Source organism: Pangasianodon hypophthalmus, chromosome 8 (assembly GCF_027358585.1).
Source record: "Pangasianodon hypophthalmus isolate fPanHyp1 chromosome 8, fPanHyp1.pri, whole genome shotgun sequence".
NCBI classification, from domain to species: Eukaryota; Metazoa; Chordata; class Actinopteri; order Siluriformes; family Pangasiidae; genus Pangasianodon; species Pangasianodon hypophthalmus.
Window position 1 is genome coordinate 30031700 of NC_069717.1, and position 14282 is coordinate 30045981.

A 14282-nucleotide genomic window follows, 5' to 3' on the forward strand; every position below is an offset into this window, starting at 1 on the left:
TCTTAGACATGCCATGCTGGAAACATCTATACATATTTGGATTTTAAATGCAATTGCTTTTTCTCTAAACCCAAATAAATACATTGTGTGTGTGTGTGTGTGTGTGTGTGTGTGTGTGTGCCCTTTACCCTCTGCAGAATAAAACAGTTCTTGTAAGTGAAAGTGAATCTCAGCGCCGCCATTTTGTGTTGATGGAAAAATAAAACTTTCAGCAGTAAAACACAGTGAGTATCAAACCCTAAAGCTATAATATATAATCTCTCTGAATTTACTCTGGATGAAGAACAAGTTGGTTTTTTTTTTAACAATATTTTATCAAACACAGCTTGTTTTATGACTTGATAACGTGTCCCTGTAAGTGAACTCTGTGCTGATACAGGGTTTGATTTAACACTCAGATGTTGGATTGAAGTAAAGGTGTGTCCTGCTGTAATCTGGAGAAGGAGACGTGAGCTCCAACATGAGTGTGTCTGGAAAACAGGACTTAAAGAAAGACGAGAGGTGAGTTACTTTTCCATTCACCAGCAATAAATACACACCATCTCATGGGAACAGATCTGCATCTCTAAACACTCACTAGTTAACAGAGGAACTAAACTTTGGTTTCCAGGATTTTAGTAGCAGTTGATCTGATCTACAGACACTTTAGAGACATTATTCCCTGAGAGAGGAGTAAAGAGGACTGTGTAGTGTGGAGCATATGAGTACCATATCTTTAAGATCATAGTGAACTGTACAGACTTTAAGACTCAGGTGAGTCAGTTACCTGTGATTTGGACGTGACATAAATAATCAGAATGCAGCCAAATGGAAAAGAGGAAATTTTTGGTGTTAATGATGCACGCTTTATTATAGTTACAGTTGAGTGCAAATGTTTTCATCCTCTTTAAAAAGACAAATAAATGTATATATAACAACCAGACATTTAGTGTGATTTTTCACATAAAAATATTATTTACTAACATGTAGCATGTCAGCACTTTAGCTTTATAACTGCCCCAAATATCAATCATATCCTCTGAACAGCTTTTTGATGCTTGCTGTCATTTTTCCTGACATTTCATTTTTCCTGATAAATGTTTTAATGTTTACCTTTTTAATGTTTATGGGACATACCTATATTTTTTATATGCTGGAATTAATTTTTTGTGTATGAATCTGACCAATCACTGCTTTTTGCACAGTGCTTTTATCTTGGCTTTATTTATTTTTAGTATTTGTTTGCCTTATGTGATTTGCTGATAATTTGTTAAAAGGTTGTGTGCAACATTCATTCAGATTTGCATTTACAGTCATCCAAACAATCTCTATTCCCTTAATTTTGGCTCTAATAATATGTGTGTTGTAGAATGATGGAGGGAAAGAGATCAGACTCACCAGAACCCAGCTGTGTGTCCATGAAGAGTGACGTGTCAATAGACCATCCAATTACCTTCAGAGACAGAGACAGTTCTACTGATCTGAGGTCAGTATAGTGAGGTGTTTTACAGCAGTGTTCCACCTGATCAGTTTCACTCGTCTCATTCTGAAGCCCTTCATGAGCTTTATCAGGTGTTGAAGCAGTAAAACAGTAAACTGTGCAGTGCTGCAGCTCTCAGACTGGCAGTGAGGAAACTGCTTTAAGAGTTCAGTTCAGCCTGCAGTCCCTGAGCTGGAAGCTCTGTGCTGCTGCTGAAGAACTTTTACACCTGGAACATTAATGACTATAGAACTATTTTATTCATAAATATGTTAGTATCAGTGAGGAAATCCTGAAATCAGTGTATTGTGTTAAGAGGAGAGTGTTAATTATCTGTCTCTGTGTTTATTAGTGTGTTGTGCAGCTATGAATACATATAGTCCATATTACAGGATGTGTTTTATTTGTTCACAGACCACAAAAGAAGAAATCAAACATCAGCAAACATCAGTTAGAGTCCATATTCAAGGTGTGTGTGTGTGTGTGTTTACTGTGTGTGAGTTGTGTCTGAGTTTCAGGTTCCCCTTCAGGAACTCGAGCTGCGTCGAAACGCTATGGGAACGTCTTCAGCGTGACCGCGCTCTGAATCACGTGTGTAATCAGTCCATGAATGGGCAAGACGTCACAGGCGGGGTGACGTAGCGACCCGGAAGCTTAAAAGCATGAGCGGTGGGCGCCGCGCCAGCTTTCTGTCATTCAGCAAGCGCTCTGTGTGTATTGTCTGTCTATTTTGTATTGTCTGTCTATTTTGTATTGTCTGTCTATTTTGTATTGTCTGTCTATTTTGTATTGTTTGTCCTGAGAGATAACAATGCCCAAGTCAAAAGATAAGACTAAGCATAAGGGCGAGAGCGGACAGCGTTTTAGCCTGTGTGTTCCTCCCTGCCCGCGCTACATTACGGGAGGGGATACACACAGCCTATGCGTTGTCTGCTTGGGAGCAGAGCATGCAGAGTCGGCTCTCGAGGGAGCCGGCTGCTCGCACTGCGAGCGTTTGCCGCTGTGTGCGCTTCGCTCCCGGAAGGCTCTCTTCGAGGAGGGAGCCTTCACTCGCATTCCTCGCGGTGCTGGCCCCGCTTCTGCCGAGGCAGAGCGGCGGTTACGCTCGTGGGGTTCGCAGATGGATTTGGCGGAGGGAATGGAGACGGGCGAGTCCCTTTCTCCTTCCTTGCCCACCAGATCCATTGTCCACTCTCTGGGATCGGAAGCCCGCTCTGCGGTTTCTTCCCCCCCGCGGAGTGGGCTCGGCGCTCCGCCTGTCTTCCTCCGAGGAGGTTAACGTGGAGGGTGCCGATTATGATTCGCCCCTGCAGTCTCCCCAGTATGAGGAACTGCTGGAGGTGGTTTCGCGGGCCGTTGCTAAGCTTAATATTGACTGGCCCGCCGAGACACGGGTTGAGCCACAGAAGAGTAAATTAGATGAACGTTTTCTGCGGAGTAAACCGCCACCTCCACGCCGGAGCCTGCCTTTTTTCCCCGACGTGGGGGAGGCCTTTTTCGGCCCGTTTATTCAGTCCCGCCTCTTCCTATTATGCCAATGTGGCGGGGCTGGATGATTTTGGCTACAGGGCTATCCCCCAGGTGGAACAGACGCTGGCTAGCTATCTATCCCCTGGCGCGGCATCGTCCCTGAAGGCTCCGGCGCTGCCCTCCAGGCCGCTGCGGACCACCTCAGCGCTGGTCGGCAAAGGGTACGCGGCAGCAGGTCAGGCTGGTGCGTGCTTGCACACCATGGCAGTTCTGCAGGCGTACCAGGCTGACCTGCTTAAAGAGCTAGATGAGGACGTGGAGATGACGTCTGAGCATGTCACTGAGCTCAGACGGGCCGCTGATCTGTCTCTCCGCGCCACCAAGGAGACCGCCCGTGTTATCGGCAGGTCTATGGCAGCACTGGTGGCAGCGGAGAGACATCTTTGGATGACCCTGTCCGACATAAAAGAGAAGGACAGGGTCTTCCTTATGGGCGCCCCGCTTGCGCCTTCTGACCTGTTCAGCGACGCCGTTAGTTCCGTCGTCGACAGGTACCAGGAGGCTCGTACTCAAGTGGCGGCGTTCCAGCAGTTTCTCCCTCGTCGCTCTCTAGCTCTTGGGGCTGCTGGGCGGGAGCATCACCCTCCGTGTGCCGCCTCCTCGTACTGGGAGGCACAGAAACGGAGCGTCGCCTCCCGTGTCCCAATGGGTCATGCATACTGTAGAGAGAGGCTACCGAATTCAATTCGGTTCTCCTCCGCCTCGTTTTTGCGGGATTCTTCCCACTCTGGTGGGTCCCGAGCAGGCTCTGGTAATGGAACAAGAAGTAAACACTCTCCTGAGGAAGGAGGCCATCGAGGTGGTCCCTCCTCGCAACAGAGAGTCCGGGTTCTACAGCCGGTACTTCATCGTTCCCAAGAAGGGTGGGGGGCTGCGTCCCATCTTGGATCTGCGGCATTTGAACCGCTCAGTCGCACGACTGAAGTTCAAGATGCTCACGATCAAACAGGTTGTGTCTCAGATCAGCTTCGAGGACTGGATTGTCACGATCGATCTAAAAGACGCATATTTCCATATCTCCATCCTTCCCCAACACAGGAAGTTCCTGAGGTTTGCTTTCGGGGGCGAAGCTTACCAATATTGGGTTCTTCCGTTCGGCCTGGCACTCTCACCCCGCACTTTCACGAAGTGTGTGGATGCTGCTCTGGCTCCTATGCGACTCCAGGGCATCCGCATACTGAACTATATCGACGATTGGTTGATATTAGCTCGATCGGAGCAGGTGGCGGTTCGGCATCGAGATGTCGTTCTCGCCCACATGAAAGAGCTGGGGTTAAGACTGAACGCCGAGAAAAGTGTGCTTTCTCCAGTGCAGAGAATCACTTATCTGGGCGTGGTGTGGGATTCGACCACGATGCAGTAGCGTCTGTCTCCTGCTCGGATCGAGTCGATCCTCACAGCAGTCGCGAGAGTGAGAGAAGGCCGGTCACTCACTGTAAAGCAGTTCCAGAAACTGCTGGGTCTGATGGCAGCTGCGTCCAACGTGATACCTTTTGGCCTGCTGTACATGAGACCCCTACAGTCGTGGCTCAAGACCAGGGGGTTCTCCCTGAGGGGAAACCCTCTCCACATGATCAAGGTCACGCGGCGGTGCCTACGTGCCTTGGACATGTGGAGGGAACCTTGGTTCTTGTCCCAGGGCCCGGTGCTGGGAGCTCCTTGTCGCCGCGTAACGCTAGCGACGCATCTCTCACCGGATGGGGAGCGGTCACGAGTGGCCGCTCTGCCGTGGTCTGTGGAGCAGCCGCCATCTCACTTGGCACATCAACTGCCTGGAGATGCTGGCTGTGTTTCTAGCATTGAAACACTTTCTCCCAGACCTGAGAGATCACCACGTGTTGGTGCGCACCGACAACACGGCAGTGGTCTCTTATATCAACCACCAGGGAGGTCTGCGTTCGCACCCCATTTACAGGCTGGCGCTCCAGATCCTTGTGTGGTCCCAGGGGAAACTCCTCTCTCTGAGAGCGGTTTACATACCCGGCCGTCTCAATATGGGAGCAGACGCCCTGTCGAGGCAGGGACCGGTGCCCGGGGAATGGAGGCTTCACCCCGAGGTGGTGGAGCAGATATGGAGAGTGTTCGGCCAGGCTCAGGTGGATCTGTTTGCGACTCAAGAGACATCGCACTGTCCCCTCTGGTTCTCTCTGACTCATCCAGCTCCTCTCGGACTGGAGGGAACGAGACGCTGCGTCTCAGTGCCACACTTCCGGCATCCCTGCAGCGCTTGCCTCATTTCTGAGAAGCTGGCGCGGCGCCCACCGCTCGTGCTTTTAAGCTTCCGGGTCGCTACGTCACCCCGCCTGTGACATCTCGCCCATTCATGGACTGATTACACACATGATTCAGAGCGCAGTCACGCTGAAGGCGTTCCCATAGCGTTTCGACGCAGCGTCTCGTTCCCTCGGGGAACCATGGTTACATGCGTAACCTAGAGACGTTTTCTTTATTTAGAATAATGTCAGTGTACAGTTGTATCCATGTGCAGCAGCATTATGGGTAATCAGACAGAATATCAGCTGTAACTATGGTAAAAGAAATAAACATTTCTAGTTTTAATAAAATAAAAGCGTCTCTCACTGTGTAACATTATAATATTTAGATCTGTTACTATGTGTATCTAACAAGGAGCTGGAACACAAAGTCATCACTCTGATAAAGAATGAGCTGAAGAGGTTTAGGAAGCTCCTGAGTCCAGATTACCCAGCATGCACTGAGAGGGAGGTGGAGGATGAGGAGGATCTGCACAGTGTGAGAGAGGGAGCGCTGAAGATCACACTGCACGTCCTGAAGAACATGAACCACACGGATCTCGCTAACACACTGCACAACAGTAAGAGCTCTGAGTCATGACTTTATTTAATCTGTTTGACTTTATTTCATACTTTTTACTTTTCTCATCTGAATGAGTACGTTTATATTAGCATTAATCACATTAATACTGAAATTAAATATATCAGTGTTTTATGTTGCAAGAGGTAAGTTTTTTTTTCTAAGTTTACACATGAACCAGGAATGTACAGCAGCTTTTAAAAGAATATTAAATTTTATGTTAATTTGTTTAGTGGTCATGATTAATGTGTTATTCCTTTGTTTATTAGAGTCTGTGGCCTCTGTGTATCAGCAAGAGCTCAAATCCAACCTGAGAGAGAAGTTTAACAGAATTAATGAAGGAATCTCTCAGCATGGAAGCTCAGTTCTTCTGAATGAGATCTACGCAGAGCTCTACATCACAGAGGGTTGGAGTGGAGACGTCAATAATGAACATGAGGTGAGACAGATTGAGACAGCGTCCAGGAGACCAGCAACACAGGAGACACCCATCAAATGTAATGACCTCTTTAAAGACAAGTCTATAAGAAGTGTGCTGACTAAAGGAGTTGCTGGAATTGGAAAAACAGTCTCCGTGCAGAAGTTCATTCTGGACTGGGCTGAAGGAAAAGCAAATCAGGACATCTTCTTCGTGTTTCCACTTCCCTTTAGAGAGCTGAATTTGATGAAGCAGAAAAAACTCACTCTGATGAGTCTTCTTCATCACTTTTTCCCAGAAATGAGAAAACTAGAATTAATAGACTGTGAGTCCTACAAAGTGGTGTTGATCTTTGATGGTCTGGATGAGTGTCGACTTCCTCTAAATTTCCAGAACAATGAGAGATTGTGTGATGTGACAGAGTCAGCCTCAGTGGATGTTCTGCTGACAAACCTCATCAAGGGGAACCTGCTTCCCTCTGCTCTCCTCTGGATAACCTCTCGACCAGGAGCAGCCAATCAGATCCCTCCTGAGTGTGTAGACCAGGTAACAGAGGTACGAGGCTTCAGTGATCCTCAGAAAGAGGAGTATTTCAGGAAGAGGATCAGTGATCAGAGCCTGGCCAATAAAATCATCAGACACATGGAGTCTTCACGAAGCCTCTACATCATGTGCCACATCCCAGTCTTCTGCTGGATCTCAGCCACTGTTCTAGAGAGAATGTTGGGTGAAGCAGAGAGTGGAGAGATCCCCAAGACTCTGACTCAAATGTTCACACACTTCCTGATCTTTCAGATCAAACACAAGGACCAAAAGTACCATCAGAAATGTGACCGTGATCCTCAGCAGACCAGAGAGAGTATCCTGGCACTGGGAAAACTGGCTTTCCAACAGCTGGAGAAAGGAAACCTGATCTTCTATGAGGAAGACCTGAGAGAGTGTGTCATTGATGTCAGAGAAGCTTCAGTGTACTCAGGAGTGTGTACCCAAATCTTCAGAGAGGAGTTTGGGCTTCACCTGGGGAAGGTGTTCAGCTTTGTACACCTGAGTGTTCAGGAGTTTCTGGCTGCTTTATACGCATTTCTCTCATTTATCTTTAAAAAGAGAAATGTTTTTGTGGAGCAAAACACTAGCATTTTTCATGTCTTCAGAAAGTCCAACATGTGTGATTTCCTCAGGAGTGCAGTGGACAAGGCCTTACAGAGTGAGAATGGACACCTGGACCTGTTCCTCCGCTTCCTTCTGGGTCTCTCACTGGAGTCCAATCAGACTCTCTTACGAGGCTTAATGCCACAGACAGGAAGCAGCTCTCACAGCAAACAGGAAACAGTCGAGTACATCAAGAAGAAGATCAGGAAGAATCCATCTCCAGAGAAATCCATCAGTCTGTTCCACTGTCTGAATGAACTGAATGATCATTCTCTAGTGCAGGAAGTACAAACTTACCTGAATAAAACCTGGTGCCCCCGTCTCAGTGGATTCAGACTCTCTCCTGCTCAGTGGTCAGCTCTGGTGTTTATGTTACTGAACTCAGAACAGCAGCTGGAGGAGTTTAAATTGAGGAAATATGACCAATCAGAGGAATGTTTTGTGAAGCTGCTGCCAGTGGTCAAAGCCTCCAGAAAAGCTGTGTGAGTATTTTTATTTATAAATGTGTTACTGCATGGTTTGTTATTTTAATGTAACACTGAACTGCACTGTTTGGATTAAAGCTTGTTAATAGTTTCTCTAATCATCTTTAAACAAACCTCTGGTACTTTTACAGAAAATTATTTCACTTTTTACACTAACACGTGATGTCATGGCCGTATGTGTGTGTTTGAGATCAGAGTTCTGATATTTCATCATTTCTCTTCCAGTGTGACTGGGTTTAAACTCTCAGAGGAAAGCTGTAGAGCTCTGTCCTCAGTACTTAGCTCAAACTCCTCCAATCTGAGAGAACTGGACCTGTGTAACAGTTCCCTCTGCGATTCAGGAGTGAAGCTGCTCTCTGCTGGACTGGAGAATCCACACTGTACACTGGAGAAACTGGGGTGAGATCATCACTTTATTACTAAAGATTACAAACAGAATTGATTCTGTGATTCTGTGTCTTTATATGTAAGTTTTATCACAGACAAATAATATCCAGCCCTCAGTCTTAGTTCCTCTCTGATGCACACACACAGACATGCATCATGTCCTTGACATTTAAACCGCTTTTTATGTAGCTGTAAAAATTACATGTTGGAATTCTTGGTGATTCTTCTACATCATAAGCTAAGATGTTTGTTGGTTAAACTGAAATGTCTAATTATTTGAGAAACTGAAATGTGTATGTGTGAATCAAATCGAATTTTTACATTAATGATATATCATGTATATATGACATGTATATATAACAACTGTACTTATGAATTGTAATTATAGCTGTTTAGATCTTGTGTAACTAGCTCCATCTTTCCATCTTTCCCTATCTTGCTTTCTCTGTCTCTTCTGTCTTCTCATCCTCTCCTCCTCCTCCTCCCTGAGATTAAACACACTGTAATGAAGCAGTAAAGGACAGTGTGTAAATGTGTAAATGTTCTCCAGCAGAATTTTCCCCAGAGCTGCTGAACACACTGTATGAAAAAGTCTCTGCTAGAAATAGAGATGTGTTTGTTCAGCGTGGCCTCTCTGGTGTTTTGTTTAAAAAGATAAATACATCGTCTCATGTGAGCTGTGACGCCTGGATCTGTCCAAGAGTCTTCCAAGTACAAATACGCAGACTCTTTATTTTGTAGTTTTATGCTGAAATTATGCTGAAACTTTGTTCACTTAAACACATCTAATTCCACAGTCCATGTATTTCATCATGTCACTTCCAGGTTGCGTGCGTGTGATCTGACAGAGGAAAGCTGTAGAGCTCTGTCCTCAGTTCTCACCTCAAACTCCTCCAGTCTGAGAGAACTGAACCTGAGTGTCAATACACTGCTGCAGGATTCAGGAGTGAAGCTGCTCTCTGCTGCACTGAAGAATCCACACTGTAAACTGGAGAAACTGGAGTAAGATCATCACACACACACACACACACACACACGACTGAAACATTTTTGTGTATGAATGATACACAATACACAAATTTGTAGCAGAATAATAAAAGAAAAAGCAGCAACATCCAGTTTTCATATTAATTGATCTGATATACAGCGGCCCCAAAAAGTATTTGGACTCTTAATGCACATTTACAAATGTACGAATTTCACTGTATTAGAAAACAACATTTCACACACCATACCCTAACCCCTACAGCCCCGCCCTAACCCCTACAGCCCCGCCCTAACCATACAGCCCCGCCCTAACCCCTACAGCCCCGCCCTAACCCCTACAGCCCCGCCCTAACCATACAGCCCCGCCCTAACCCCTACAGCCCCGCCCTAACCATACAGCCCCGCCCTAACCCCTACAGCCCCTCCCTAACCATACAGCCCCACCCTAACCCCTACAGACCCGCCCTAACCCCTACAGCCCCGCCCTAACCCCTACAGCCCCGCCCTAACCATACAGCCCCACCCTAACCCCTACAGCCCCACCCTAACCATACAGCCCCGCCCTAACCATACAGCCCCGCCCTAACCCCTAAAGCCCCACCCTAACCATACAGCCCCGCCCTAACCCCTACAGCCCCACCCTAAACCAAACAGCCCCGCCCTAACCATACAGCCCCACCCTAACCATACAGCCCCGCCGTAACCCCTACAGCCCCTCCCTAACCATACAGCCCCACCCTAACCATACAACCCCACCCTAACCCCTACAGCCTCGCCCTAACCCCTACAGCCCCTCCCTAACCCCTACAGCCTCGCCCTAACCCCTACAGCCCCTCCCTAACCCCTACAGCCCCTCCCTAACCATACAGCCCCACCCTAAACCATACAGCCCCACCCTAACCATACAGCCCCACCCTAAACCATACAGCCCCACCCTAACCATACAGCCCCACCCTAACCATACAGCCCCGCCCTAACCATACAGCCCCACCCTAACCATACAGCCCCACCCTAAACCATACAGCCCCTCCCTAACCATACAGCCCCGCCCTAACCCCTACAGCCCCGCCCTAACCCCTACAGCCCCTCCCTAACCATACAGCCCCACCCTAACCATACAGCCCCGCCGTAACCCCTACAGCCTCACCCTAACCCCTACAGCCCCTCCCTAACCATACAGCCCTGCCCTAACCATACAGCCCCTCCCTAACCATACAGCCCCGCCCTAACCCCTACAGCCCCACCCTAAATCATACAGCCCCGCCCTAACCCCTACAGCCCCTCCCTAACCATACAGCCCCGCCCTAACCCCTACAGCCCCACCCTAACCCCTACAGCCCCACCCTAAACCATACAACCCCGCCCTAACTCCTACAGCCCCACCCTAAACCATACAGCCCCGCCCTAACCATACAGCCCCGCCCTAGCCCCTACAGCCCCTCCCTAACCATAAAGCCCCACCCTAACCATACAGCCCCACCCTGACCCCTACAGCCCCACCCTAAACCCTACAGCCCCGCCCTGACCCCTACAGCCCCACCCTAACCATAAAGCCTCGCCCTGACCTCTACAGCCCCACCCTAACCCTACAGCCCCGCCCAAACCCCTACAGCCCCATCCTAAACCCTACAGCCCCGCCCCAAGCCCTACTGCCCTGCCCTAAACCCTACAGCCCCGCCCTAAACCCTACAGCCCTGCCCCGAGCCCTACTGCCCTGCCCTGCCCTGCCCTGCCCTAAACCCTACAGCCCCACCCTAAACCCTACAGCCCTGCCCTAAATCCTACAGCCCCCCCTAACCCCTACAGTCCTGCCCTAAACCCTACTGCCCCACCCTAAATCCTACAGCCCCGCCCCGAGCCCTACTGCCCTGCCCTAAACCATACAGCCCCGCCCCGAGCCCTACAGCCCTGCCCTAAACCCTACAGCCCTGCCCTAAACCCTACAGCCCCGCCCTAAACCCTACAGCCCCGCCCCGAGCCCTACAGCAACAAATGAGCAGATTGTAATGCTCTAGTGTGGATGAACTGAAAGGTTTGTTTTTTGAAACTTTTAGGAAACGTCCATCAGAGCTGTTACAGAAACTGGCTGATTTCAGGCCCATGTTCTGTCAGGAAGTTCTGCTAAAGCAAGGATGGCAAAGTAAAACCCTGATCTTTAATGAAGCCACTATTGGGTGACTGTTGTCTGATTATGACAGTATAGCTATCATTTATATATTTTTAAACATAATCTATTTTTTGGGAAATGTTTTGGTTAAAATGTGTGCTTGTGCTGTCTTTCTTTAAAATAAATAACGCTTGGTTTGACATGTTTTCTAATGTGGTGCAAATTATACATTTCTAAGTGTGGATTAAGTGTCGCTGTGTTTTAACTGTTGTGTGCTTGATGGAGAGTAAATGTAGTGTGTATAAAGATTTTGTGCATGTTTTCAGTGCAAGTTTTTCTCTCTGTAGGATGTCTCACTGCAGAATTACAGATGAAGGTTGTGCTGCTTTGGCTTCAGCTCTGAGGTCAAACTCCTCATCACACCTGAGAGAACTGAACCTGGAATACAATGAAGCAGGAGAATCAGGAGTGAAGCTGCTCTCTGATCTACTGAAGGATCCACACTGTACACTGGAGACACTGCAGTGAGTATCTGTCTTACAGAATGTACGATTTACTAAATGACTGTCCTCACCTGGTGGAAACAGACATCCACAATTACACTATATGGTCAAAAGTATGTGCACCCCTGATCATCACACCCATATGTGCTTCTTCCCCAAACTGTTACCACAAACTCTGAAGCACACAGTTGTACAGAACGTCTCTGTGTGCTGTAGCACTGCAGTTTCCCTTCACTGGAACTAAGAGACTGAAACCTGTTCCAGCATGACAATGCCCCTGTGCACAAAGCGAGCTCCATGAAGACATGGTGTGTGAAGGTTGGAGTGGAAGAACTCGAGTGTCCTGCACAGAGCCCTGACCTCAACCCCACTGAACACCTTTGGGATGAACTGGAACTGGAGACTCCTTACCCACCATCAGTGCCTGACCTCACTAATGCTCTTGTAGCTGAATGAACACAAATCCCCACAGCCACGCTCCAACATCTAGTGGAAAGCTTCCCGGAAGAGTGGAGCTTATTATAACAGCAAACACACGGGAATAAATCTGGAATGAGATGTTCAAAAAGCACATATGGCTGTGATTGGATACTTTTGGCCATATAATGTATATTACCTTCTCTTCGGTTGTATTAATATGAACATTTGTCATTGCTTTGTCCTGTTTTGTGTCTTACAGCATCTAGATGTATTTCATCACCAGGACTAACAGAAGAGTCATCTCAAACGTCTCGTCCAGGCAAAAGCAGATTTGGTGAAGCGTTTAAAACAGTTTGGGAGCTGAATCATTCATACTGTTCCACAACAATAACTACACAACAATTACTCACAACAGAGAGATATCTGTCAGGTGGGGTGTGGCGAAGTGGACCCACATGCAGAGTGAGGAGGCAAGTTAAAGTTTAAATGTTTAATGAAGCTTAATGACTAATCACAGTCACATAAAACTCAGAACACTTGGTAGTAAACATCTCCCAAGAAAACACTAGGTCTTAGTCTATGGGTTGGTGTCCACAGATTAGTCAATGACAAAAATCCAGTGAACACAGTCTCGTTACCAGCAGCACAATGACGTCAGGAACCAGGAAGTCCGTAAAATCCGAAGGACAGAGCAAGATCAAAGCCAAAACACAAACCAAGTCTGAGCTGGGAGACGTGAAAGGTGAACGTTATCATCACATCACAAAGATTACAGGAAGACAGATCCATTTAATTTATTCTAAACCCAGCTCCAGCACTGACACCTTATTGGTGGAAATGTGTTAATAATATGAACAAATGAAAAATATGATTCTACATGAAACAGTGTATTTGGATTTTTATTGATCAAATCTCACATCTTAACCACTGTATTTAAAAGTATAATTTTAAAAGATATAACTGCATCAAGCTTTGACTGTTAAAGATATTTAAACATTTTATAAACTGTAACTAATAAAACATCTTGTACATATACTGTATGTAAACCTGTCTAATGAAATTTTCGATATTTTGATATATTCGTCTGTGGTGTGTGCAGTACAAAATAAACGCCTGTGACTGAAACAGAACAGTGTAGATGCTGGAGGTGTGTTTGATTACAAACCTCTCTGAAGCAGTAACTTATGTCTCAATAACATGATCACTTCCTGACTCTCAGGAGCAAATCTTTAATAATGTCCAAAGTGTAATAAAATCCCCAAAAGTCAGTGTGTCGTGTTTTTCCCCCTGATGCCACTGTAACAGGTCATGGAGCAGGAGTGAGAACACAGGAGACACAGGTACGAGTTTAGCCTCTTCTCAGGTTATTTTAAACCAAATAACTTGCCACTGGTGGTTTAAACTGAACTCAGAGACACATAAATAATGAAACAAATATCGTGTTCCAGTTTCTCATGCTCCTAATGCACATCAGTAGACACACAGAGGGAAGGAAGGACACAGGTTATACAGGATCGTCATTAGCATCACCACCTTTAGCATTTAGCAGACACACTTATCCAGAGTGACTTACACACATCCTCATGCTAGCTCACTAGGACAAGGACTACGAGTTCCATCAGTCTAAGCACCCTGTCGAGGAGGTTAGTACAGTACAAAAACACAGAACAAGATTTTTAAAAATAAATAACAAAGTGCTAAATTAATTTCTTGGTGAAGAGCTAGGACTTTAGTTTTCAGCCTTTAAAGACTTACTGTCTTGTAACTCATCTTTTAAAAAAAAGTCCTTGCTACTGGCTCTAATTGTATTTCTAGAGAACTACAGGTAGCACTTGGTCCTTTAGGATATAATGTAAACTTTTATCCTGAGATTTAGGTGTTATCTTTGACCCTTCTTTGAATTTTGTCATTCAGATCTGCTTTCTGCTTCTAGAAACGCTGCTAATATTAGACGTGTTGTCCTTTCAGGATATGGAGAACCTGATCCACGTATTCGTACCATCAC

The 14282-nt window shown here is 46.7% G+C and overlaps 1 protein-coding gene across 1 annotated transcript; it reads left to right on the top strand.

Moving 5' to 3' along the window:
* Positions 1-385: 385 nt before the first annotated feature.
* Positions 386-13521, top strand: LOC113523739 (NLR family CARD domain-containing protein 3-like). Its single transcript, XM_034306849.2, has 9 exons — positions 386-501; positions 1349-1465; positions 1874-1928; positions 5618-5822; positions 6091-7870; positions 8099-8272; positions 9086-9262; positions 11702-11878; positions 12537-13521. The coding sequence occupies exons 1-9, from the start codon at positions 461-463 to the stop codon at positions 12541-12543; spliced, it is 2733 nt and encodes a 910-aa protein (XP_034162740.2). The 5' UTR covers positions 386-460; the 3' UTR covers positions 12544-13521.
* Positions 13522-14282: the final 761 nt, after the last annotated feature.